The 24,943-nt window shown below is 52.4% G+C and overlaps 2 protein-coding genes and 1 long non-coding RNA gene across 6 annotated transcripts in view; 1 reads left to right on the top strand and 2 right to left on the bottom strand.

Annotated features, from left to right (window-relative positions):
• ABCC1 (ATP binding cassette subfamily C member 1 (ABCC1 blood group)) overlaps positions 1-16,947 on the top strand; it is a 136,180-nt gene extending 119,233 nt beyond the window's left edge. Inside the window, exons 23-31 of one of the 2 annotated variants that reach the window (XR_013384956.1) lie at positions 200-510; positions 4,721-4,920; positions 6,631-6,757; positions 7,548-7,649; positions 10,290-10,436; positions 12,607-12,765; positions 13,435-13,601; positions 13,914-14,292; positions 14,585-14,722. Coding sequence is in view for 1 of the 2 variants with exons in the window: in XM_077906741.1 (XP_077762867.1) it covers positions 200-510; positions 4,721-4,920; positions 6,631-6,757; positions 7,548-7,649; positions 10,290-10,436; positions 12,607-12,765; positions 13,435-13,601; positions 14,585-14,779; positions 15,285-15,393 (1,517 nt within the window). In the remaining variant the exon portion in view is untranslated. Of the gene's footprint in view, positions 1-199; positions 511-4,720; positions 4,921-6,630; positions 6,758-7,547; positions 7,650-10,289; positions 10,437-12,606; positions 12,766-13,434; positions 13,602-13,913; positions 14,293-14,584; positions 14,780-15,284 lie in introns of those variants that run through there. The other variant, XM_077906741.1, reaches the window with a different exon arrangement.
• On the bottom strand, positions 6,650-16,351 carry LOC144319043 (uncharacterized). The gene is made up of 2 exons (XR_013384958.1): positions 13,413-16,351; positions 6,650-8,572 (listed from the first exon to the last, which is right to left on the bottom strand). It is a non-coding gene; the product is annotated as an uncharacterized LOC144319043 (long non-coding RNA).
• A 4,973-nt stretch (positions 16,948-21,920) lies between the features above and the next one.
• Positions 21,921-24,943, bottom strand: part of ABCC6 (ATP binding cassette subfamily C member 6) — a 48,932-nt gene continuing 45,909 nt past the window's right edge. For all 3 annotated transcript variants that reach the window (XM_077906744.1, XM_077906742.1, XM_077906743.1), the window contains 2 exons: positions 22,836-23,030; positions 21,921-22,510 (listed from right to left, as the gene is read on the bottom strand). In XM_077906744.1, coding sequence (XP_077762870.1) covers positions 22,402-22,510; positions 22,836-23,030 — 304 coding nt within the window. In that variant the 3' untranslated portion in view covers positions 21,921-22,401. The remainder of the gene's footprint in view (positions 22,511-22,835; positions 23,031-24,943) is intronic.

Here is a 24,943-nt window from a genome sequence, read left to right on the forward strand (position 1 = left end):
TCAGATTCATGCAAAATTCTTGCACAGTGTTTAATTTATAGTGAGTCCTCAGTAAATAATAGCCACTGCTGTCCTCACCATCACCATTATTCTTAAAAGATAAGAGTGTAGGCCTGATGCATCGTCATGGCCACTCCTCCCTGCCCCCAGCTCGGCCCACGTCCCTTCGTTGTGGTGTTTATGGTGAGATTGTTTGTAGGTATCACGGTGTTCGGCTACTCCATGGCGGTGTCCATCGGGGGGATCTTCGCTTCCCGCCGCCTGCACGTCGACCTGCTACAGAACGTCCTCCGGTCCCCCATGAGCTTCTTCGAGCGGACCCCCAGTGGGAACCTGGTGAACCGCTTCTCTAAGGAGCTGGACACGGTGGACTCGATGATCCCACAAGTCATCAAGATGTTCATGGGCTCCCTGTTCAATGTCATCGGCGCCTGCATCATCATCCTCCTGGCCACTCCCATCGCCTCCATCATCATCCCACCACTAGGCCTCATCTATTTCTTTGTGCAGGTGAGAGGTGGGGTCTTGGGGTAGGATGAGCGCTGCTCTGTGAGCTACTCCCGAGTGAGCTAAGGGCTCGCTCCGTCTGACCATTCCCTCAGTGTGGAGCTGTTGGGAATTTGCTGGAGGAGGGTTGAATTTGTTATTGTCAGTTTTAAACACCTCTCAAAGGGGAGGGGGGAGCTATAATAGTTCCTAATGATATTAATAACGTACAGTATTATTTTAATATTAAAATTGATTATTACAATTAAGAGAGTTTTATGAAATTCTTTAGGTCCTAAGCCCTTGCAGAAAGTGGAGATGTGAATAACAGCAGCTTTAACAGCATAGACATTTTTGTCTTTCTCACGGTGGAAAGGTAGAGGCGGGTCACCCAGGGCTGGGATGGTAGATCCACAAGTCTGTTAATATCCCGGACTCCATCACTGCTTTTTTGTGGTTGTTGTTCACCCATCTTTGCATAAACCTTCATTTTTAAGTTGATCTCATGGCCCAAAACGGCTGCTGGAGCTCCAGCCATTAATCTGCAGTTCAGAAAACAAGACCGAGGAAGGAAAACAGAACAAGGGAGCACGGGACAGTGGAGTCACTAGTTTCTTAGGTTACCACAGCATAAACTGTGCTTGCAGCTGTAGATGAGCATATCGAGGCCCTGGTGGTGGAGCTGGGAGTGGGAACTCACATCTCTCTAATTCTAAAGCTTGTATTGGTGACCTTGCACTGCCCCTTTTTGCCCTGAGAAGGTTAGCTACAGCATGGTTGCTGGGGGTGTGGGGTGTGGGGGAGTGGTTTAGATGGGAACCTAATGACCCCAGCACAAAATAGGAGAACCACAAAGTGCTCCCTCCATCATTCTGCCCCCCCCCCCACCACACTGCGGCCCAGTGGTCGGTGAGCGTCGAACGCAGGTGGAACCAGAGAGAGCAGGTCTCTCGTGCCTTCATTGTGTTCTCTTTAAATTGGCGCCAGCTGTTTTGTCCTGCTGCATTTACTAAAAATATTACCCGTGTTCACACCCTGGCTGTCCATTTTCCCGAGGGACTCAGTTCAAAGGAACAAAATAGGCCCCGTGCTGCATTTGCTGCAGCTCACACAGCTGCCAGCAGCAGGACCATGCAGCGATTCTATGACAGGATCTTCTGTCCATTAATGGGGACAGTTAGGGAGGTGCTGTTGTAATACCAATTTTATTTTTAAATAACAAAGTTCAAAGGATCATGTTGTGTGTGCACTGTTATAACTAAGCAAGTGGAGTGTGCACGTGCACAGCTGGAAAGGGAAGCAGCAAAAGGAAAACATATCCCTGAGGGTTGGGATTATGAGAGGATGTGGGTTTTTAATTTTTTTAATTTTTATTTTTTTAAGATTTACTTATTAGAGAGAGTGCATGCAAGTGGGGGGAGGCTGAGGCAGAGAGAGAATCTCAAGCAGACTCCCCACTTAGCACAGAGCCTGACTTGGGGCTCAATCTCATGACCCTGAGATCACAATCTGAGCCAAAACCAAGAGTCGGGTGCTCAACCGGCTATGCCACCCAGGTGCCCCAAATGTGATTTTCTTTAATGGCTTTAAACTAAATATACACTGACCCTACAACTCAGCAGTCTCCCCTCACTGTATATGCAAAAGAAATGAGGAAGTGTATCCAGAAAGGAAATAAAAGGTGCTGGAATGTTCTTTGCATCTTGGTTCATGATTAGCCCCAAACTAGAAACAACTTGGGGATTTTGACCCAGAGGACATAAGAATTTTCTGGGATTCTGGAGATATTCTAGACTTTGGTCAAGTAGTGGGTGTGCAGTTGTAAATAAATATAAAAATTCATCAAGCTGTGAAGTATAATAGAAATGTTATGTCTTGATTAAGAAATGGCTTTAGATGTATGTACGTTCTCTCTGCCTAAGGTTATACACTGACATTGGAATAAACAGTGCTTATCTTAGAATAATATAATGTAATTTTTAAAAAAAATATGTATTTATTTGAGAGAGAAAGTGCAAGAGGAGAGGAGCAGAGGGCGAGTCCCAGCCAGACTCCTTGCTGAGCACAGAGCCCGATTCTCGATTCTTGATTCTCACTTCTCGGGGCCCAGTCCCATGACCCTGAGATCATGACCTGAGCTGCAACCAAGGGTTGGACACTTAACCAACTGCACCAACCAGTACACCCCCGTAATTAATTTTAATTTAGTCTTTCCATCTGTATCATCCCCCCCTAAATTTTGAAATGGGTATCCATTATTGTTTTTTAATTAATTTAATTAATTAGTGATTTTATTTATTTATTAGAGACACGGGGGGGGGGGGGGGGGGTTGGGCAGAGACACAGGCAGAGGGAGAAGCAGGCTCCACACAGGGAGCCCGACTTGGGACTTGATCCTAGGACTCCAGGATCATGCCCCAGGCCAAAGGGATGCCCTTATTGTTTTAATTTAAAAGCAAGTCATTTTTATGTAAAGGTGATGCAAGAGAGGTGAGGATATGGAATTGTGTTGGGGCTTCCTTGTTGCCAAAAGGAGGCATTTCTATCTTGTGGAATGTTCTGGCCTCTGTGAAACCCACCCAGCCACAGGTCCAAGTACCTTAGCTCGCAGCCCGCTGCCTGTATCAGGCAGGTACGTGTCAAGCATTATTTTTGTTCACGAGCACCAGGCACTTGGTCTGAAAGAGTAAGTAAGGTGAATCTAGGAGGTGGATTATGTCTCCTGGAAAAGAGTTTATTTTCATTGTTGTTGTTGCTGTTTAAAGATTTTATTTATTTACTTATTAGATCAAGCAGAGGGGAGGGGCAGAGGGAGAAGCAGAATCCCCGCTGAGCAGGGAGCCCGATGTGAGGTTCGAAACCAGGACCCCAAGATCATGACCTGCGCCAAGGGCAGACGCTTAACTGAGCCGCCCAGGGGTCCCTGGAATGGAGTTTAAGAGGGAAGCTGATATATATACATTTTTTTTTTTTAACTGAGTTTAAACACAAATACGCCTCAGTTTAGCTTTCTGTGGTCAATAAAGCCTGAGCGTATGGCAAATGGCATACGTTGAGCAGGGAAAACACGTGGGAATGATGTGCATCCGGGATGTTTAGAAAGGCCCGGAGAGGAGGCATCACGGCTGAGGGTAACGGGGCAGATCCCGCAGGGCCGAGGCGTCCGGGTTTTGCTCAGGGCAGTGGGGGTCACCTGTCCCGTCTTAGGGCTGACAGAGCCACCGTCCCGGGACTGTCCTGGTTGGCGTGGCCCTGGATTAGTTTACGGAGTGGCTGGGGCCCGGAAGGCTGCTGACCTCAGAGCCCCGTGAGAGCCCCCTGGGGGGACTGTGCCCCGAAACGGCCCCGGGAGCCCGTATCCCTGCCCACCCGTGTTTCCGTGCCTTGGCCGTGTGTCTGGTTCTGCCGCTTGCGGAGCGGCTGCATGGACGTTAGATCCCTGGAGTGGGGACCCGCAGTCTGTTTGTACACAGAAGGACACTGAGGACACAGTGTCCTCCGGTGACCGGTCCGTCATCTGTTCTTGGCTCCTCGAAGCTTCCAGTGGGCGATTTGCTTTTGTTCCGTCCGCCCTGGTTATTAGGGCAGGAGCAGAACAGATGGATGTCTGCCCACGGGCCCGGGGGCATCGGGCTTTCAACCGAGTCCTGGTTGTCCTCACAGCCTGTGCTGAAAGCCACACTGCTGAGTTCATGACACCCCAGATGTCAGCAGCTCAGGGACACGGTGCAGCGTGGAGTGGGCACCTCACAGCCGGGCTCCCCGAGTCCAGACCCCAGCTCGGCCACCTGTGGCCGCTTGTAGCCCCGAGACCTAAGCGGGGAGGTTAGAGAGCTGCTTTATGCCTGGGTCTACTGAGTGTTACATGAGCTGGTGTCTGTGAAAGTACTGAAAACTGTACAAGGATTGGGGCATGACCTGCCCCAATTGGGGCTACTTTTGGGGGCTCAGTCGGCTAAGCATCTGCCTTCAGCTCAGGTCACCATCTCCAGGTCTTGGGATCGAGCCCTGCATCCAGCTCCCTGCTCAGCAGGGAGTCTGCGTCTCCCTCTCCCTCTGCCCCCACTCGTGCTCTCTCTCTTTCAAATAAATAAACAAACAAACAAACAATTCATTCTTTGGTGGGGGTGGGAGGGAACTCTGCTAGGACGGTGGGCTCTGCATGAGGCTTCGCTGCTGTCACTGCATCGTGGGAGGGGCCTTGCCAACTCCCTGGTCCGTTCTCTTCCCCCAGAGGTTTTACGTGGCTTCCTCCCGGCAGCTGAAGCGCCTCGAGTCGGTCAGCCGCTCCCCGGTGTACTCCCACTTCAATGAGACCTTGCTGGGGGTCAGCGTCATCCGTGCCTTCGAGGAGCAGGAGCGCTTCATCCGCCAGAGTGACCTGAAGGTGGACGAGAACCAGAAGGCCTATTACCCCAGCATCGTGGCGAACAGGTGGGCGCAGGAGGCCCGTGGGATGGAGGTGAAAGTCCAAGAACGCTGCTTAGTTCCTGGGGGTGGAGGGTGTGCAGCCAGGCTCAGGCCCTCGCATGGGGGACGGCTAGAGTGGTTGGGCCAACAGGACGGAACAACCATGGAAAGCAGACTGGAGCATTGCAGCTCCAGGCGTTGCATCAATGCAGAGGCCACGGTTTTCCAGAGTCAGAAACTACTGCCACAGCTGTCCTTTACGTATTTACTTACTTATACGAGATCATCAGGGACAGGCCGACTCCGCCAGTGTTTTTCGTGTCCCCATTCTTGGCTGAGAGGCAGTCACCCACCACCCTCCTGTGATGAGCATTGGAAGCCATCCGCCAGTCCTGGCATCAATTCAGAAGAAGGGGCAGACGTTTGGTACTTGTTGATAACTAGATTCAGAAAAGTGTCTGATTTATCCCTAAAAGGGGATCTTCCTCACTCATGTCCGGATATATGTTTTGAGATGTGGGATGGAAAATTCTGGGAAGAAGGTGACAGCACCCTGGGAGCGACCCATCCTAATCAAACGCCAGCCCCATCATACATAGTAGAACCCTAGACTGTAAGACTTGGGGCAGAGACCATGAATTGCTGGAGACCCTGTGCTCCCCTGCAGAATTCTTAGAGTTTGTCAAATCTGGCTCTTTGGAAGAAGCTACATACCCGGGAACATCAGTCACATGAATCTGAGGGGCTCTAGTGCCAAAAAAGATCGAGACACCTGTCTCCCTAGAGTGTTTTTTTTTTTTTTTTAAGGTTTTTATTCATGAGAGACACAGGCAGAGGGAGAAGCAGGCTCCATGCAGGGAGCCCGATGTGGGACTCGATCCCGGATCCTAGGATCATGACCTGAGCCAAAAGCAGACGCTCAATCGCTGAGCCACCCAGGTGTCCCCTAAAATGCTTTTTATACCTTAAAACATTCATAGTCCTAATGTCGTGTGATATCTTGCAAAAGTAAGCTTTAAGCCAATAATATGTCTGTTTATACTTTAAGAAGTAAAATAATACATTTTAACATTTCTAGAAGGAGGATGATCTGGCTCTGGGAACAGTAGAGCAACATTGAAAAGTAGCTTATTTCTCTCCTTTCTCCCCTTTCCTGCCAAGAGAAGGTTATTTTTAAGTAATCTCTACACCCAGCGTGGGGCTCGAACCCACAACCCCGAGATCAAGAGTCACACGCTCCATGAGATCACCAGCTAGGCGCCCCAAGGGAAGGTTATTTTAAATCAGTGGTGTGCCTCTTACAGTTAATGGCTTCTTGGTATTTAGGAACTTTCCCAGATATCATTTTAAAGATGGGTCTGCAGGGGTATATTTTAAAGCTTCCAGTGAGAAAAAGCTGGTTCTTAAAAAGGCAAGCTTCGGTTTCCTGGGAAGTGTGCTTCTGGAGAACTCCGTTTTAATCCCTGGGGTTGCCAGATTAATGAGGAAGTAGAGAGACCGGGTCCCTTTGGCTCCCCCTTCCCCCGTGAGAGGTCAGAGAAGGCCTTTCTCGGGAACTCTCGGGGAGTTATTTCAGTGAGCAAAGTGCCCACCCCAGCCACCCTCCCACCCCTGGCTTGAACCAGAAACAGGATCTCTGGAAAGCTGACTCCAGGTGTGTGTGTGTGTGTGTGTGTGTGTGTGTGTGTGTGTGTTCATGTCTGTCTGTCCGTCCATCCGCGTGTCTGTGGGCAGGTGGCTGGCCGTGCGGCTGGAGTGTGTAGGCAACTGCATCGTCCTGTTCGCTGCCCTGTTCTCCGTGATCTCCAGGCACAGTCTCAGCGCTGGCTTGGTGGGCCTGTCCGTGTCCTACTCCCTGCAGGTAAGAGGGGGTGCTCTGTCCGTGTCATTCTCCCTGCAGGTAAGGGGGGGTGCTCTCAGCTGCATTTTTTAAAAAGATTGTATTTATTTGAGAGAGAGCAAGAGAGCACAAGCAGGGGGAGCAGCAGAGGGAGCGGGAGAAGCAGGTCCCCCACTGAGCAGGGAGCCCAACCTGGGCTCGATCCCAGGACCCCGAGATCATGACCTGAGCTGAAGGCAGATGCTTAACCAGCTGAGCCACCCAGGCGCCCTTCAGCTGGATTTTCTAATTCCCTTAATGGTGGAGTCAGTTGTCAGGTTCTTAGGCCTATTCTTTGAATCCGGCCAGGAGCTGAGGGAGGGGGAAGGGACCGAGCAGCTTGTGAGAAGCCCGGTGACCCACTGGCACTGGGGCAAAGGAGACCCTTGGATTTCCCCCATTAGTCCAGGAAAGCCTTTGACGGCCGACAGGATGCCTCTGGCTACAAGAAACATGCTTTTCTGTCTATGACTTTCCCTCTCATCACAGCTTTAGCTTGGTCCCCCAAATTTGGATATGTTGTGTTTTCTTATTACCACCTAGTTAAAGATATTTTCTGATATCTTCTCTGATGACTTGCGTGGCCCAGGGGTCATTTTGAAATGTGTTTGCTTAAGAAGTACAGTGGAGCCCATCCGGGTGGTGGCTGTGCACGAGGTTGCTGTTTTCTGGACCTTATCTTACCTAAAACATTTCGTAACTGGTAATTACTTCCTAAGATAAAGCAACTCTTGCTCGCTCTAGAAGCTCCATGTGGCTCTTCTGCCCTCAGGTCACCACGTACTTGAACTGGCTGGTTCGCATGTCATCCGAGATGGAGACCAACATCGTGGCCGTGGAGAGGCTGAAGGAGTATTCAGAAACGGAGAAAGAGGTAAAGCCAGCCCCCGGCCTGACCTCTCCTGACCTCTTCACCGCAACTTAGCCCGGACAGTCCGCTGAGCCACAGCCTGCGTGCCTCCCAACAGGCAACCTCTATTCAACAAGAATTGTCTTCTGTTACTTGTCACATATGTGTATGAGGGTTTCTGTTATGGAAAATGAGACACTAGCTTCCCCTTTAAGTTTAAAAATTAATTTACCAGTGAGTTGATTCAAAGCACTGAAAGTCACTAACAAGAGAATCAGTATGTGGATGTTGGTGGGGAATTGGCCAAAGTTTGGGGAACCCTGCAGTTATTCAACGGAAGTCCCCATTTTATAGGTGGAACAAAGGGCGGCCTAGGGAGGGACAGTGGCTGATCCAAGGTCACACGTGGTCAGAACGGCTGGGAGTAGGACCCAAGTGTCCAGACTTCAGTGGCCCATTGTCCTTAGAACTGCCTTTTTCTGCTTGCACACCACCCCCGAGAGCAGTGGTAGTGACCATCGTGACGATCATGGTAATGCCTGGAGAGACAGCACCGGTAATGATAGGGACACATGTTGTGCCCTCGGAGGGGTGTCAGGCCCTGTACTACACATCTGACATGGAGTTCTTCCGTACAACCTCTCCGTAGCCTCGTAATTCTCATTCTATCAGGATCCCATTTTACAGATGAGGAAACTGAGACACAGGGTTAAGTTACTTGCCCGAGATTACATGGCTGGCAAATGGCAGGTCTGTACGGTTACCACTGGCACGCTGCCTCCCCAGAAAGTGCCCCTTGGGGATGAGAGCAGGGCCCTGCTGCAGCTGTCTGGAGGCATCTGCAGAGGTGAGCGGTGCCCCGTCCTTAACACTCAGGCTCTAACTCACTCCAGGGAACCAGGTCCCGCGGCATTGGAGGGTGTTGATCAGAATGGTGCGAGCGCCCCCTGTGGAGATAAATATGTATTACACCAGGGGTCTTCCCAGGGCATTGATTTTATTTTTTTACAACAGCTTTTATTTTATTTTTATTTTTTTAAAGATTTTATTTATTTATTCATTAGAGAGAGAGAGAGAGAGGCAGAGACACAGGCAGAGGGAGAAGCAGGCCCCATGCAGGGAGCCCGACGTGGACTCCATCCCAGGTCTCCAGGATCACGCCCTGGGTTGAAGGCGGCACTAAACCGCTGAGCCACCTGGGCTGCCCACAATAGCTTTTTTTTTTTTTTAATAATAAATTTATTTTTTGTTGGTGTTCAATTTGCCAACATACAGAATAACACCCAGTGCTCATCCCGTCAAGTGCCCCCCTCAGTGCCCGTCACCCATTCACCCCCACCCCCTGCCCTCCTCCCCTTCCACCACCCCTAGTTCGTTTCCCAGAGTTAGGAGTCTTCATGTTCTGTCTCCCTTTCTGATATTTCCTACCCATTTCTTCTCCCTTCCCTTCTATTCCCTTTCACTATTATTTATATTCCCCAAATGAATGAGAACATATAATGTTTGCACAATAGCTTTTAAGATCAATTTCTCACGCCATGCAGTTCATCATCTGAAGTATGAAATTAATTTTCTCTAAAGTGCCATGTTTTTATTTCTTTTGATTTTTTAGTTTTATGTTTTTAGAATAAGAATATGCTTGAAAAATACAAAAGAAAGTAAAGATCATCCAGGATCTTACCACCATAAAAATACATATTTGTGTGTGAATATAGTTATTAATTAACATAATGTTTATGTTAACATATATTTTCATAGTTTGAAAGTTCCACCCACTTCTCTTCCAGGGCCCCCTATGTTTGTAGAGCTTATCCCCTTCATTTATACACATAAATATATGAAAGGAAAGTATGCTTGTTGTAAAAAATAGTAATAATCTAACAAGTTTATGGAGAAGAAAGGATGAAAGTTCCCTTTCATTGTCGTCTCCCATTTCTCAGTTTCCCCCAAGCTAGCCCCAAGGCTGGCCCAGAGCACACCCAGTTGTAGCACTCAGGAGGTATTGAACTGAACTAAGAAGCTCTTCAGAACTAAGGGCTGTGTGACCCTGGGCAGGTTACTTACCCTCTCTGTGTCGGTTTCCTCATGTGTAAGGACCCCACTCATGGAATTGTAGTGAGGATTAAATGAGGTCATGTGACCGTGATCTTTAAAAGCATCAGCCTTTGCTTTTACAGTTGCCCTCCACTCCACACGTAGAAGGCAACACCATTCAGAGTAACACCTCTGCCCTCGTGTCTGTCCAGAGAAGACCACTCATTCATTGATTCGGTCCGTGAATATTCACGGAGTCCCTCCTGTGTGCTGTCGGCCCCGGAGGGTGCAGGGAGCTGCCACATGGTCTGAAGGAGAATGAAGCAAGGAGGGGATGGAGGGCCCAGAGCACAGGGGTGGTGTGAATGGCCCTGAGATGTGCAGCATGTGAGGGAGCATGCCCAGAGGGGAGTTTGGGGAAAAGTCTTCCATGCAGAGTGTGCAAAGGCCCAGGGGTGGGGTGTGCAGGTGCGTCTAAGGAACAGTGCAGCCATGGGGGTGAGCAGAGTGAGCCAGAGGGAAGGCGATGACGTCACAGGGGTTGTGCAGCCACAACCTGTAGCCTTGAGGCTCCAGAGACGGACTTAAAATCTTTTACCCTGTCTCTCCCCCACCTCCTCCTCATCACAGGCTCCCTGGCAAATCCAGGAGATGGCTCCGCCCAGCACCTGGCCTCAGGTGGGCCGAGTGGAATTCCGGGACTACGGCCTCCGCTACCGAGAAAACCTGGACTTGGTTCTCAAGCACATCAACATCACCATCAACGGAGGGGAAAAGGTGGGTGCGTCTTGTTCCCCCAACCGTTGACAGCGGGACATAGCTTGCAACCAGGTGCATCGTTTCTCCAGTTTATCACAGTCTGATTCCGTGGGGTGGCCTTATCTAGGAGGGGTTTGTGGAAGTAGAAGCTGCTAGAGTGTCCCAGGTGCCTTGCATATTGTTAGCAGGGAGCCAGATGAGGCCCAGAGGTATGTTTTGAAAAAAATCTGAATACAGGGATGCCTGGGTGGCTCAGCGGTTTTGCATCTGCCTTTGGCTCAGGGTGTGATCCTGGAGTCCTGGGATGGAGTCCCATGTCGGGCTTCCTGCATGGAGCCTGCTTCTCCCTCTGCCTGTGTCTCTGCCTCTCTCACTCTCTCTCTCTCTCTCTCTCTGTCTCTCATGAATAAATAAATAAATATTTAGAAAAAAATATGAATACATTGCAAATATTGAAAAATCAAGTGTGTCTTATACAAAAATCCATTTCCTGCTTTTTCTTTTTTTTTTTTTTTTGAGAACACGTGTACAGGCAGGTGGTAGGGGGAAGGGCAAAGGGAGAGAGAAATCTTAAGTGTGGAGCCTGATGTGGGGCTCAGTCACATGACCCTGAGATCATGACCTGAGCCGAAACCAAGAGTTGGATGCCTCACCGACTGAGCCACCCAGGTGCCCCAACTTCCTGCGTTTCTTGCAGAAAATCTAGCAACACTGGGCTTACACTCCCTGCCTGGTTTCTTTCTAGACGAGAGCCTCCCAGCTCACCTGGTCCCTCCCTGTCTCACTTACATGCCTACTGGGCTCCCGTAGGCATTTGAGTTCCTCACGCCTAGAATAGAAAGATGCCATCGTCACCGCGAGGGATAGCTCAGTGAACATGTGAGATTGTCAGAATTTTGGAACATACCCCTAGTCCCAAGCTGTTCCTGGAAGACATCCTTGACCTGAGACCCTTAGAGCCTCCTCAGGAATCAGAGGAAGGGTCTTCCCAGCTGTCTGCCAGAGGACAGTGTTTCTTTCATCTCTGAACATAGGCATTTTTTTTAAAAGATTTTTAAAATTTTATTTATGATAGAGAGACAGGCAGAGACACAGGCAGAGGGATAAGCAGGCTCCATGCCAGGAGCCCAATGCGGGACTTGATCCCGGGACCCCAGGATCACACCCTAGGCCAAAGGCAGGTGCTAAACTGCTGAGCCACCCAGGGATCCCCTGAACATAGGCATTTGCTAAACCCTTCTACCTCAAGGCTCAGAATGTTTCATTCTCATTAGATAATTTCTCTAAGTGAACAAGGGGAAAAACAGAGTGGGTGGTGATCTTTATGGCTCACTTTTCCATCGTGAGTCTCTGTTGTTTGACATTTCGGTTAGAGGCTGGAGGAAGCCTGCCTTTCAAGAGCCCGGATGAGAAGGGAAGGGTTGTAATTGGATGTCAGGAATGTCAGTTGTTGGCCACTGAACACGGAGCGCTGTTTCCTCAAGAGAGGATTAGTGGAGGGATGCCTGGGTGGCTCAGTGGTTGAGAGTCTGCCTTCAGCTCAGGACATGATCCCGGAATCCTGGGATCCAGTCCTGCATCGGGCTCGTTACATAGAGCTTCTCCCTCTGCCTGTGTCTCTGCCTCCCTCTCTGTGTCTCTCGTGAATAAATAAATAAAAATCTAAAAAAATTAGCAAGAGAGGATGAATGGAGACCAGGTCCTATCCATAAGTTCTTGTTGCTCGTGCAGCCAGGATGGAGGGAGGAGGTGTGCAGGGGGATCTACTTGAATCTTTGAGATACTTCCACAGCTCGGGATGGGAAGCTCACCGTCAAAGGGTTGAAAAACAGTATGAGGAAAACACCTGACTTACTACTATTACCTAGAAACAAAAATAGGGCTTTATGGAAAATCCCTTCTGCTCAGCCGAGCCCTGTCCCTTTAGGAGGTCTGTACTAACCTATCAAGAGGGCTGATTACCATTAGTTCTAAAAAGAGCTGGCACAGAGAAGGAAGTCCTTCCTGACCCTTGGCCAGCACGGCCCCTGAAGGAGTGTCCCTGGGAAGCTGTCGGTGGGGAAGGCTGTGGTGGGTGCTGGGTTGACCAGATGACTTAACTGCTTTAGGGCAGACACTGGGGACAGACGGGAGGTGACACCCAGATACCAGCATTCCCACCTCACCCTGGGCCCTTCCTGTCACACAGGTGGGCATCGTGGGGCGGACGGGAGCTGGGAAGTCGTCCCTGACCCTGGGCTTGTTTCGGATCAATGAGTCTGCCGAGGGGGAGATCATTATCGACGATATCAATATTGCCAAGATCGGCCTGCATGACCTGCGCGTCAAGATCACCATCATCCCGCAGGTGGGGTCTGGGTGCAACGGGGGCATGAGTGGGGCATACGGAGAGCCATGTATGCATGTTTTGGGGACAAATGTGAATGTATTCTTACTTTGTTTTTTTTTTTTTCCTAGTTTGTTATTTTCATTGAAATAATACTGTCGCTTTGCCACTGAATCTCCTCTTAGTGTATAAATAACAGTGGAAATTAACTGGGTATCCTTCTTTTACTCCTCCTGGCTCCACTCAGGACAAAAGTAAGCCTCTCAAGAGCCAGGCAAGAAATACGAATCTTTGATTCCTGTAGGGGGCCATTCCCTAATGAGTTGCCTTGTTATGTTATTTTTCCTAAAATTTCTTCTAAGACTCTTCCTTTGAAGGCAGGGAACAAGGAGGAATCCCTAGTACTTTATGCCAAGGAATTACCCATGCTGCTTCCACCTTCCAGAAGCTTCTGTGTACTGGAGGCTCTGGGAAGTTTTGCCAAAAGAAATCTATTCTATTACGGTTACCCCAGGATTTTTCCGAACCTTTCCTCCCCCCTCATTACTCATATCTCCAGAAATAGTGATTCCAAGGAACCCTGGAACCCTGTCTTGAACAATTCTGGCTGGAACTTTGCACGTCCCCCCTGTTCACCCCGTGCGCATCCAGGATGACGTGAGCCTCACCTGCTGTCTTCTCCCCGAACAGGACCCTGTTTTGTTCTCGGGTTCGCTCCGCATGAACCTGGACCCATTCAGCCAGTACTCAGACGAAGAAGTCTGGACGTCCCTGGAGTTGGCTCACCTGAAGGACTTCGTGTCAGGCCTTCCCGATAAGCTGAACCAAGAGTGTGCAGAGGGCGGGGAGAACCTGAGGTAGGCAGGGGTGTGAGGCCCTGGTCGGGCCTCCTGGGCTCCACCTCCGTCCAGGTGTTGAACAGTTCTGTCCTTTTGCGTGTGTCCGGCCTGGGTTTGAGTCCCAGCTCTGCCACGGATGAGCCGTTTTCTCTTAACCCCTTGGAGCCTTGATTTCAGCGTGGGTAAGATGAGTTTCAGTCCAGTCCCGTTGTACCGTGAGGTGTAGCCAGGATGGCCATTGTGGTTCCTTTCTCACACTGGGTTTAGTTGGTTCAGAGTGATTGTTAGTTGTTCGACTGTTGAAAGGCTTCTGTATCGGTCGGTACATAGCACGTCTCTGAGCCCTCTGAGTCTCCACCCGCTGCCTCGGGGAACCTGAGTCCTGCTCCAGTGTCATTAATGCCTTACCCATCCCGGTGACAACCAGCCACCAAACCTCGGATGTGTTCAGCTGCTGCAGCATGTGGCGCTCTGCTGTTCTTGGCTCCCATGTGTGGATGGGGGTCCACTGTGGCAGTTAGGGTCGGCTTCACAGGCGCCACCTCCTCCAGCGGCCCAGCCCAGCCACGGTGTCATGGTGATAGCACAGGGGCACGTGTGAGCAAGCCCTGGCGTGCATTCCCTCTGCGAGCCTCCACTGGCCTTATGTTTGCCACCATCCCATTGACCAAAGCAAGACCCACGACCGAGTCCCGAGTCAACTGGGAAGGTACGGGAATGGGGCCATTTAGTGCTCGGCTACACCACCCATGTCGAATTGGTCAGTTAGTTTGGATATCCACTCCGAGCCCTGTTTGGAACACGATTCGAGCCCAATTCTAGCTCACTAGCAGGAATGTCCCGAGCAGTCAGTAACATGTGCCGGGGCGCAGGCGTAGGGAGGGTGGCAAGTATCAGGGCCCTCCTGGTCTCGGCGACACCACGTGTCCCCCGTCCCTTCTTGCAGTGCAGGCCTGGGCTTGGGGGCAGGGATGGTGTTGACCCTCTGTCTCCTGGTCCAGCGTCGGGCAGCGCCAGCTCGTGTGCCTGGCCCGGGCTCTGCTGAGGAAAACCAAGATCCTCGTGTTGGACGAGGCCACGGCGGCCGTAGACCTAGAAACCGATGACCTCATTCAGTCTACCATCCGGACGCAGTTTGACGACTGCACCGTCCTCACCATCGCGCACCGCCTCAACACCATCATGGACTACACAAGGTGAGGCTCCTGGCACTGGAGGCCTCCCGGCCAGGGGATGGCCCCGTTCACTCAGCTTCGTCCTGTGTCTGGTGACAGCCCTCTTTCCCCTGGGCACTGCTGGCATCACTGCATCGTTTGTTCAGTCAACACATGTGTGGAGTGCCTCTCACTTCCCGGCCCTGTTGTAGGCGCTGGAGACTCAGGAGGGGGGTAGCAGATAAGGAGCCTACCTGTGGGACCTTCTGGGTCAGGTGGGGGCTGGGTGTGGAGATAGACAATAAACACTGGGAAGGTACTAGAAAAAGAGAGCCAGTCCTGGGGGTGAGCATCACAGGACTTTGACTTTGAGCAGAAGGGCTCAAGGATGGCAGCCAGCTGGAAGGCTACTGCAGCAGTCCAGCAGTCCTAGCAGAAGATGTTGGGGGCCTGACCCAAAGCCAGAGATTCGTTTGGGTGGCACTTGGGGGTACAAGGTGCCCACCCCCTTCCCTGTTGCTCATGTCTGTGTCTCCTCCTCTTGCAGGGTGATCGTCCTGGACAAGGGAGAGATCCGAGAGTGCGGCCAGCCCTCCGACCTCCTACAGCAGAGAGGTCTCTTCTACAGCATGGCCAAAGATGCTGGCCTGGTGTGAGCCCCGTCAGAATTGCAGGGCCGACCTGCCAGCATCCAAGAATGACACAGTGAGGCACTATCCTTGCAAACCTAAGCCTCCTGTATACTGAAACCAAAAATTAAAAAAAAAACAACCAACCCCCAAAACCAAAACATGCAAAGCAGCCACCGTCTGGCCCCCAAGCTGGAATTGGCCGTGAAGCAGAAGAGACCCAGGTACAGCCCACCCAAAGCGCTCCCCAGCCTTGCCTCCGTTGCCGTTCTCACGCCCCTGGGAAGGCATGCTCGTGCTCCTGGTGCTCTGCAAGGAGGTTTTGGCAGACAGACTGCCAGAGAAATTGGTTTCATAAGATAGCTAGTGACCAAATCCAGCCAACTGCCTCAGATCTCTCCAGCCAAAGTCTACAGTTCTGTCTTTGAGGAGCTCCGTGGCCCCTGACGGCTGTCTCCGTACCTCTCGCGTCCTCGTCTGGCTCCACCGGAGTGCTTCATCTCCCGGGGGCTGCAGATGGGAGGTGAGGGGCCTGGGAAGACCCCTCTCACCTCGGGCAGTACCCCGAGGGCCAAGGACCCTCTCCTCTCCCACCATCTGGTCTTCCAGGCGTTCAGACGCTGGGAACCCACGGCCCAGCCCTGCGCCACCAGTACTTGCCTCCCAGGCCAGGGGCATCCTCCACGTCCACCGACGCCTTGCAGACGGGACTCAGTGGGACCCCTGGGCCATCCGGACCCGGAGCTCTGGGCCCCAGAGATCATCTCAGGGCCGACTCCCCAGCCCGGCCGGCCGTTCAGATCCTCCTCCACTTGTCTTGCTTTCTTTCCTCCCTCTTCTACCCATCGCTGCAATGGCTTTACTGCTCTAGGCCCCGAGAGAAGGTCAGCCGCTGGTCAGGAAGCGGTCAAGGCCGCGAGCGCCCGGTACGTGCTGGAAAGAGCCCTGCTGAGCCGCCTCCGCGCGTTTAGATTTCTTCTCTCGCCCTTGGCATCTGGGTGGCTTGAAGGATGGCGGTGTGGAGAACTGACCTTGCGTTACCGAGTCTCTTCCACGACAAGGAAAGGACCCATTCACGAAGATCAGTGATCGCTTTTTCTTTCTTTTTTTTTTTTTGTTGTTTTTATGGCTTTTTTGTTTTTAAGCGCTGCTCCAGGAGAACAACAATCTCAAGACTGTAGCTTCTTGGGAGGGAAGCATTGGTTGAGGAGCAGCATTCCCAGGGAGTAGCCACGTCGGCCGGCAGGCGACAGACGGGTGGTCCCTGTGTTCCTGGAAGAAGATGGAGAAGCAGAGTCCTTCGATGCCCGTCCTGTAGGTTTCTCAGAGACCAGAGCGAGACCCAAGACACAGAGGAAGGTCACTGCTGCTCCAAGATGCATAATTGCTGACTTCAAACCCAGAGAGGCAACTTTCTTCTTTAAGGTGGAAATACATATTTATTTTTTTGTAAGTTATACCATTCTTTCACATTAGATAAACCAAGTTTTTCTTGGGGATCTTTTTCTAATGACTTACACTGGAGACATGAACATTTGCAAATAATTTACAGTAAAAAAAAATATTTTGTTTCTTACTGAACGGTGGTTCTGTATTCTTTGGGGCGTTAGCGGCGTTGCCATGTCCTTCAGAGGTCTGGATGGGGTGACCTCTTGCCTGCTTCCTGTTCTTTGTGGCAAACCCGTTGTCTCCAGTGGGAGCTCCCATCCAGGACTGGGACGTGAGAGCTGAAGCAGCAGGTGGGGTTTAGTGGGGTGTGGGCACAGCACAGCAGACAGAGCCTGGGCTTGACCCTGCCTGCCCTTGTGGTTTGCTGGCCTTTGACCCTCGGTAAGTCGCTTGACGTCTGTGCCTCAGATGCCTGGTCTAGAAAATGGGGCTGCTCATATCTGCCCCATGGGATTGTTGGGGCAATGAGCAGTGATGTGTTTGTGGTACGTGACCTTGGTCATCTAGAACGCGAACCAGGCAAAGTCCCCTGTGGCCAAAATTACTCTAGAGAATCTCCCTATGTTAGGATAGGCCAGGCTGCGCTGAGGTCCCAAATTAGCCCTAAACTCTTAGGAGATGAACACAAGGGTTTATTTCTGACTCATGTATTTTTTGATGGGCGTCCCACCCCCTCTAGGATCCCCTGCCTTTCCTGCAGCAACGGAGAGATGCAGCCTGTGCTGGTCTCACAGCCTCCCCTCCCAGGGGCTGGCTTCCAGAGATGAGCATCACGGGGGGAAGGGAAAGTGTGGAGGACGCACACCCAGGGCCGAGGTGCCCCAAACCAGAAGCGACACACGTCAGATCCACTCAGCCCGTTGGCCACAATCAGCCACGTGGCCCGGACCTCAAAGGAAGCTGGGAAATGCAGGGCTGCGTAGGGAAGAGCACTAGGTGCATAGGGACCCTGTGGTCGCTTTACATGGTTTCTGAGCTGCCGCTAGCTGGGAAGTGAGGCTGGCCTGCTAGGTTTCTGATTTTGAACTGGGGAGTCTGGATAGAGAAGAATTGCCTGTGTTTGGGGAGCACGCCTTTCCTGCAGCACCCTGCCACCACGTGCCAAGTAAATGCACCGAAGGAGTGTCTGGGCACTGGCGGTCTCACAGCATTGCTGCCCCCCGTTAGGGACTGGGCTGTGGAAGCGCCCCGTGAAGACGAGCTGATCGGGTGGTTCCTGTCCGAATGCCAGTATTTGGATGTGCAAGTGGGGGCTCAGTTTTAGATGTGCGGTCTCCGGTCAGGTCCTACACGGGTTTCCAGGTGTATGACCTGGTGTGTGCCTGTGGGGCTGCCTGGGGGGCCTGGGTTAGAGCTCACTCTGCTTCTGGAAGGGGAGGCCACATGCAGCGTTAACCCCGAAGAGGGTGGAGCCCGAAGCACCGAGGTTGGGGCTGGAGCACCTGCTCCCCTGCTCATCCAGGTAAGTGCTTTAGTGCCATGGAAGGAGGGGCACCTCCTGTGTGCCAGACCCTAGGCTCAGTGCCAGCCTTGCTCACATGGGAAGGGGTCCCCAGGCCAGAGGGGAGTGGGGATTCACGTGACGTTCCCCATGTGGGTCCTGCAGCACATTCCAGCAGAGCACTGAGAATCTGACCACTTCTCTGCCATCTGGTTACCGCCATGCTGGCCCCTCCCTTGTGTCCCTAGGACAGCCACCCCACCTCAGCCACTGCCCAGCTTCCGCCCTGGCCACTCCTACCTCCAGTACAGTCTGTGCTCCACCCGGGAGCCATAGTGAGCCTGCAAAAACACGACAGAGTGGGCGGCCACTCCATCACCCCCGTCACATGGTCCCCATCTCTGGTGACAGCCAGCTCCCCCACACAACCTGGCTTCCCGCGACCTCTCTGCCCTCAGCTCCCCTCTGGCCACCTTGCAGGCCTCTCTGGCCACAAGCCCCTCTGCTGTTCTTCGGGCGTGCTGGCCACTGTCTCCACTCTGGGTCTTCCCTCTGCCCCAGATGTCAGCATGGCTGGTGCCTTCCCTATTTCTCTTACAGTGGCAGCTCCATGAGAGCAAGGGCTTTGTTCCTTAACAAATCCCACCGGATGGGCACACAGTTTGCGTCCATTGACTGGATTCCCTGAGCCAGGACTGAGCCCTCTGTGCAGGGCCCTGGGCCAAGTGTGAAGTCATCGGGGCCTCTAGAACATGCCTTTCATCTGTGCTTGCTTCGTTGGTACAAGCCGGGATCATTGTGTCCACCTGGCCAGGTGGGTATGAGGATGGGAGCAGATCCAGGTAAAGCACCCGGTGCCACGCCTGGCCCTCAGGACACCGTCATACATGGTGACGGCTTTCGTTCATTCATTTGTCCATCCATCCCCATATCCATCCATCTATCCACGTAATTGTCATTTATTGAACACTCGTGTGTGCTGTGCATCGTGCCAGGTGCTGGGAGACACGGTGAACATGTGAACAAATCCCTGGCTTCAAGAAGGACGTGCGCCCCTTGCTTCCCTTGTGGTGGGACACCAGGGTGGAATCCAGCTGTCGGTGAGCTGATGTTCTAGAGCTTAAGTGTGCACAAGGCAGCATGGCACAATGGTTAGGACGTGGGCTCGGGATCAGGCCACCCGGGTCCAGATCCCTACTTAGGCTCTGTCTGCGTTTCCTCCTCTATAAACGGGGCCTCATCAAAGCATCCCGGCGAGGGGATAACCATGGAACATTCCTTCTCCCATCTTAAGGATTCAGGGACAGGCCATGGCGGGCATTGGGGCAGGGCTTGGTGAGCGTTCGCAGTGACGTGAGGGGACACAGGAGGGTAAAGGACCTACTGAGGCTGGCACTGACCACAGGTCCGGACGTGCCTTGTCCTGCAGCTGTGCCCCTGAGTCTGTGGCAGGGGGAGGGAGGGCCTGCGTGGCGGTGCCAGCCAATCTCCAGGGAGCTGGGGTCAGTGTGGGCCCAAGAGCACCCCCGACAGTGCTGGCTCCTGAGGCGCACACTCCGCTCGCTGGCAAACAACCTCCCTCCGTGAAAGAGGAGGCCAGTGGCCCTCGAATGACCCCAAGTGAGTTTGCCAAACAGCTGCTGCCACTTTGTCCTGCGGTCGCTCTGCCCGGAGGTCAGGTGGCTCTCCTCCAAGCAGAGAAGTGCCAAGGGTTGTGTCTGGTCCCTGCCGGTGCCTCAAAGTCGGGCAGGAACCCCCACACCCTGTCTTGGGCCGTGGGGTGAAATAGGCCCAGGAGCAGACCCCGCTCTGCCGCTGACAAGCCAGGCGACCTTGGCAGGTCACGTGAACTCTCTGAGCCTCATTTGGCACATTTCCAAAATAGAGTTGGTCGGCGCTAGCAACAGTGGGGCCAGCCCTTGGTGGACAGGCCTGGGTGCAGGGAAGGGATGCAGACCCCAGACGCCCCTGGGAAGGCATCCATGTGAGCTCCTGGCCACACCTAGGCACAGAGAGGGATATCCTGCCCTCGGATCTAGGTTTAGTTTACTCAGGGCTGAGAACTCTAGGTTGATGGACCCGAAGTCCGTGACCTGGCTGGGACAGGCTAGGTCCTGTGTCCCGCCAGGCAGGTGGGTGTTCACAGCCCCTTCCTGATATACCAACACAGCCGCTGTCCGTGTATCTGGATTATCGATGGGGTCAATTAGTTTCAGCCTCTCAACCGGGTGATTGATCCCCCAGGAGACATTTGGCAGCGTCCAGAGGCATTTTTGTCACAATTGGAGGTGACAGTGCTATCGGCGTCTAGTGAGTAGAGGCCAGAGATGCTGCCGAACACCCCCACATTCTGTGATACAGAATTATCAGCCCCACGTCAGCAGTGATTCAGCTTAAAAAAATAATCTGGTGTGTATATCCTCTGCCCCATGGAGAACCCCAAGGAGGTCCTCAAACAATAGTATTTCCAAGGGACGCCTGCGTAGCTCAGTGGTGGAGCATCTGCCTTTGGCCCAGGGCATGATCCTGGAGTCCCCGGGATCGAGTCCCACATCAAGCTCCCAGCATGGAGCCTGCTTCTCCCTCTGCCTGTGTCTCTGCCTCTCTCTCTCTCTCTCTGTGTCTCTCATGAATAAATACATTTAAAAAATCTTAAAAAAAAAAAAGTATTTCCAAGAATAGTGCAAGTCGATGGAGCACGTACCCTGTGCCCAGCTCAGCTCTGAACCCTTCCATGTATTAATTGATCTCCACAGCGATGCCATGAGGTCACGGAAGAACCCGGAGCTGCCAGAAAGTTCTCATCCAAGGCGTTGACTCATTTCTCAGGCTGCCCGTCACAGCCTTGTCTGCGTGACCTCAGGCTTGGCTATTTTAGACTCCAGCCCCTCTTTCCTGGGGCCTGCAGCTAGTCTGAGGAGCTCTGTATTAGATTTCCGACTGCTGCGGGAATGGGCCTGAGCTACACACACGGCAGGCGGGGGGTTTCCCTTCCCAGAACAAGCCCAGAACCACCTCTGACCCTGACCTCTGACCTCTGGCTTCCAACAACAGCCTCCGGCAGATGCTCTCTGGCTGTTGCACCTGCTGCTGGGACGACCACCCCCCACCCACCCCACCCCACCCCAGGAGCTGGAATTTGACCTTTCACCAACATAAGAAACGTGTGCCCTGAGCAGATCATCTCAGTGGGGGCCCGGATGTCCTGGCTCTGCAGATCTTGTCTTTGGACCTGCACGCATGTGTCATGCCTGTGCTCGTGCTGGGGGTCGGGGCTGTCCTTGCTGTGGGCCGTGGCTTGTGTGTCCGTTCAGACAAGACACTCCCTGGGGCTCATCTGCAAGGGCAGAGGAGCAGCAGGAGGTTAGAGTTTTCTGGAACCCTACAGGGAGCTTTAAAACGACTTACCAAAATGGAGAGCACATCAGCAGGTGCTTGCAGGGCAGGAGGAAGGTAGGCATGGTTGCAAAATAGCAACCAGAGGGGTCCTGGTGGTGATGGAGGTGTTGGGCATCCCAACTGGTGGTGGTGAGAGCAGGAGCTTGCACGGAAGCACGTGTGTGCACACACGTGCACACGCATGTGCAAATACAAGTAAACAGGGAAAAAGCAGACAAGATCGGCCAGTTGTACCGATGTCGCTGTGCTGGTTATGATACGGTCCTACTGTTTTTCAAGATGTTGTTATTGGGGGAACTAGTAAAACTACACAGGAACTTTCTAGATTATTTCTTATAATTACTTGTCAGTCTGTAACCATCTCAGAATATAGGGGGTAATTTGTAAGAGGTACATGCTCCGTCATCCCAGCTCCAGGGATGTGGACTTGAACGGTGTGCAGTGGAGCCCAGGCTGGGGCAGGTGTCTGAGTTCCTCAGGCGAGGCCGGTGGGCAGCCAGCGCGGAGATCCACCGTTGACTTCAGCTCCAGGGTGGACAGGGCTGGACGAGCCCGCACCAGGCCAACCTGGGCGTTGCCGTGTCCTCCTGGGTATGTGGCGATTAGCCACTTTCTCTGCCGGTTCCTCCCAGAGAACAGTGGGGTCTAGACCCAACGCGGCGGCACCAGCGATGACCCCAGGTCCCTTGCACCCCCAGAGCACGGCAGCCTCTCTGGGTTGGTACGACGAGGCGAGGGCTGAGGGTTCACACTAGGCCTGACTCCTGTGCCAGCCTGTAAAACAGGCCCTTCTGGGCCAGCAGCTGGGCAGGGCTGCCGCTCTCTGCCACCTGCCCCTTGTCCATGACCAGCACCCTGCAGGGGAGAGGGAAACGAGTGGATCTTAGCAGCCCAATCGGCGCGAGCACTCTGCCACTGAAAGCTCAGCACGTCTGCTCCAGTCGAGTCTGGCCTTCCCTGCAGTTTCCGGACCCTGACAGCCGGGGATGTGGAAGCATCGCTGGGCACGAGTCCTTGGGCTCGCCCCTTCCCCTGTGGGCACCAGGTGTGCCACCCGTACAACGGGCCCTTGATAATCCATCCCAGCGCCCCTCCGGCTCTAAACCCTGCTGCATTCCTCTGCCACTGCAGGGCCGAGGGGTAGGGGGGTGGCTGAGCGCCAGCTGGGAGAAAGGCTTACCTGGCGCAGTCCAGCACAGAGCGCAGGCGGTGGGCGATGAGCAGCACCGTGCACTGAGCAAGCCAGCTCCCGAGGGCAGCCTGCATCTGGAGCTCTGTCCCCGGGTCCACGGCGGCTGTGGCCTCATCCAGGATAAGGATCTGGGTTTTCCGGAGCAGGGCCCGTGCCAGACACAGGAGCTGCTTCTGGCCCACGCTGGGAACGAGTGGGATGGTCAGGCTAGACATTTGTGTGTCTGCCCACAGATGGGTTCCCCCGACAGCTGCAGACGTTGGGTGGGGGGCGGGGGGTGTGCATGTATGCACCTCTATACACGTCGGTCCCCAGTCCACAGAGCTGGTAGGGACCCCCAGCCTGCCATTTTTGAGCAGGGTGACTCTAGGAAAACACATTCAAAGCCCCGTGCCTCAGTTTTCCTCGCAGTGAAATGGCTATTTCTATTTCTGTTCTTCAGTCTTCACTTTGTGCCGGATGTACCCTGAGTGCTCAGGCACACACTGCCCCACTGTGACTAAGGAGGGGGTGAGGACAAGGTAAGTCCCATAAAAGTGCTCAGGTGGGGAAGTTGAGGCTCAAGGTCACACTGTCTGTGAGACCCTGACCCTGGAGACCCAGGGCCGTCTGGGGCTATTTCCTGTCGCGCTCTGCTGGTTCTCCCAGCAGTATCTCTTGAGAACCAGGACCTACTGTGGCCATGCTGGGGGACTCTGGGTAAGTCTCAATTTGCCAATTCTGCAAAATGGGATTCGTGAGAGTGCCTCTCTGGTGACTACCGGGAATAATTCTTGTTCCCTCTATCCAGGCACTGTTTCAACAACTTTACACATTAGAACTCAATCCTCACATGGGAAGGAGATACTAACTGTAATTCGCATTTTACAGAGAAGGAGGATGAGGCCCAGAAGGTTAACCCTAAGCCCGGGGTCCTGTTGCTGCTAATTGGCAGAGGCTGGATTTAAAGCACGTCCGAACTCTTAGCCACCAAGCCACCCACTTCTCCAGTGTGTGGAATCTACCCACAGCCCCTTACCCTAACGCCTTTGGGGGCAGATGGTTTTCAGAATCCAGAACATCTCGGTTTTTAAAAAGGCACACACTTAACACCTAGCAGCATTCTTCACAATAGCCAAAAGGTGGAAGCAACCCACGTGCCCTTCAATGAATGAATGGATGGATAAGAAAAATGCGGTCTATCTATACAATGGAATATTATTCAGTCTTAAAAAGGAAGAAAGTTCTGACACCTGCTACACCATGGAGGAACCTTGAGAACCTATGCTAAGTGAAATAAGCCAGTCACGGAAGGCAAATCCTGTAATATTCCACTTTAAATGAGGTACCCAGTGTAGCCGAATTCATAGAAGCAGGAGGCAGGATGGCGGTTGGGGGGAAAAAAAAGAGAATTATTTTTTTAATGGGGATTGGGTTTCAGTCTTGCAAGATGACAAAGCTCTGGAGATGGGTTGCACAATGATGGTAATGTACTCAACGCTACAAACTACATTAAAAAACGATAAGGTTGCTAAATTTTATTAAAATTAATAAATTTATTATGTGTATAAATTAAATCAATTAATTAAATTAATTAATTAATGTGTATTTTAAATTAATTAATTAAATTAATATGTGTATTTTACCGCAGTTAAAATTTCTTTTAAAAGGCATATGCCAGGGCCCCCTGGGTGGCTCAGTGGTTTAAGCACCTGACTCTTGATTTCAGCTCAGGTCATGATCTCAGGGTCCTGAGGTCAAGCCTGAGTCGGGCTTCATGCTGGGCATGGAGTCTGCTTAAGATTCTCTCTCTCCCTCTCCCTCTGCCCCTCCTGCCTCTACTCACCCTCTCTCTCTCTCTCAAAAAAAAAAAAAGTCATGCCATATGTTACTCGATACCCAGTGAGCATGGGGTTAGCACCCAATATCAAACACAATGCCTTTGGAGCAAAATAAGTGCTGAGTGGGATAAAGGAAGACTGGAAGTAGCCTTCTGTCAGTAAAGGTTGGGTCTTGTCACCCAAATAAATTTAGGGACTGAACTTAGGAAAAAGAAACTGGGTATTCAGAGACTGTGTTGGGGTTTGAATTGCGGATAAGGGACAGGATTCGTACTG

This window comes from Canis aureus, chromosome 8 (assembly GCF_053574225.1).
Source record: "Canis aureus isolate CA01 chromosome 8, VMU_Caureus_v.1.0, whole genome shotgun sequence".
In the NCBI taxonomy this organism is placed as follows: Eukaryota; Metazoa; Chordata; class Mammalia; order Carnivora; family Canidae; genus Canis; species Canis aureus.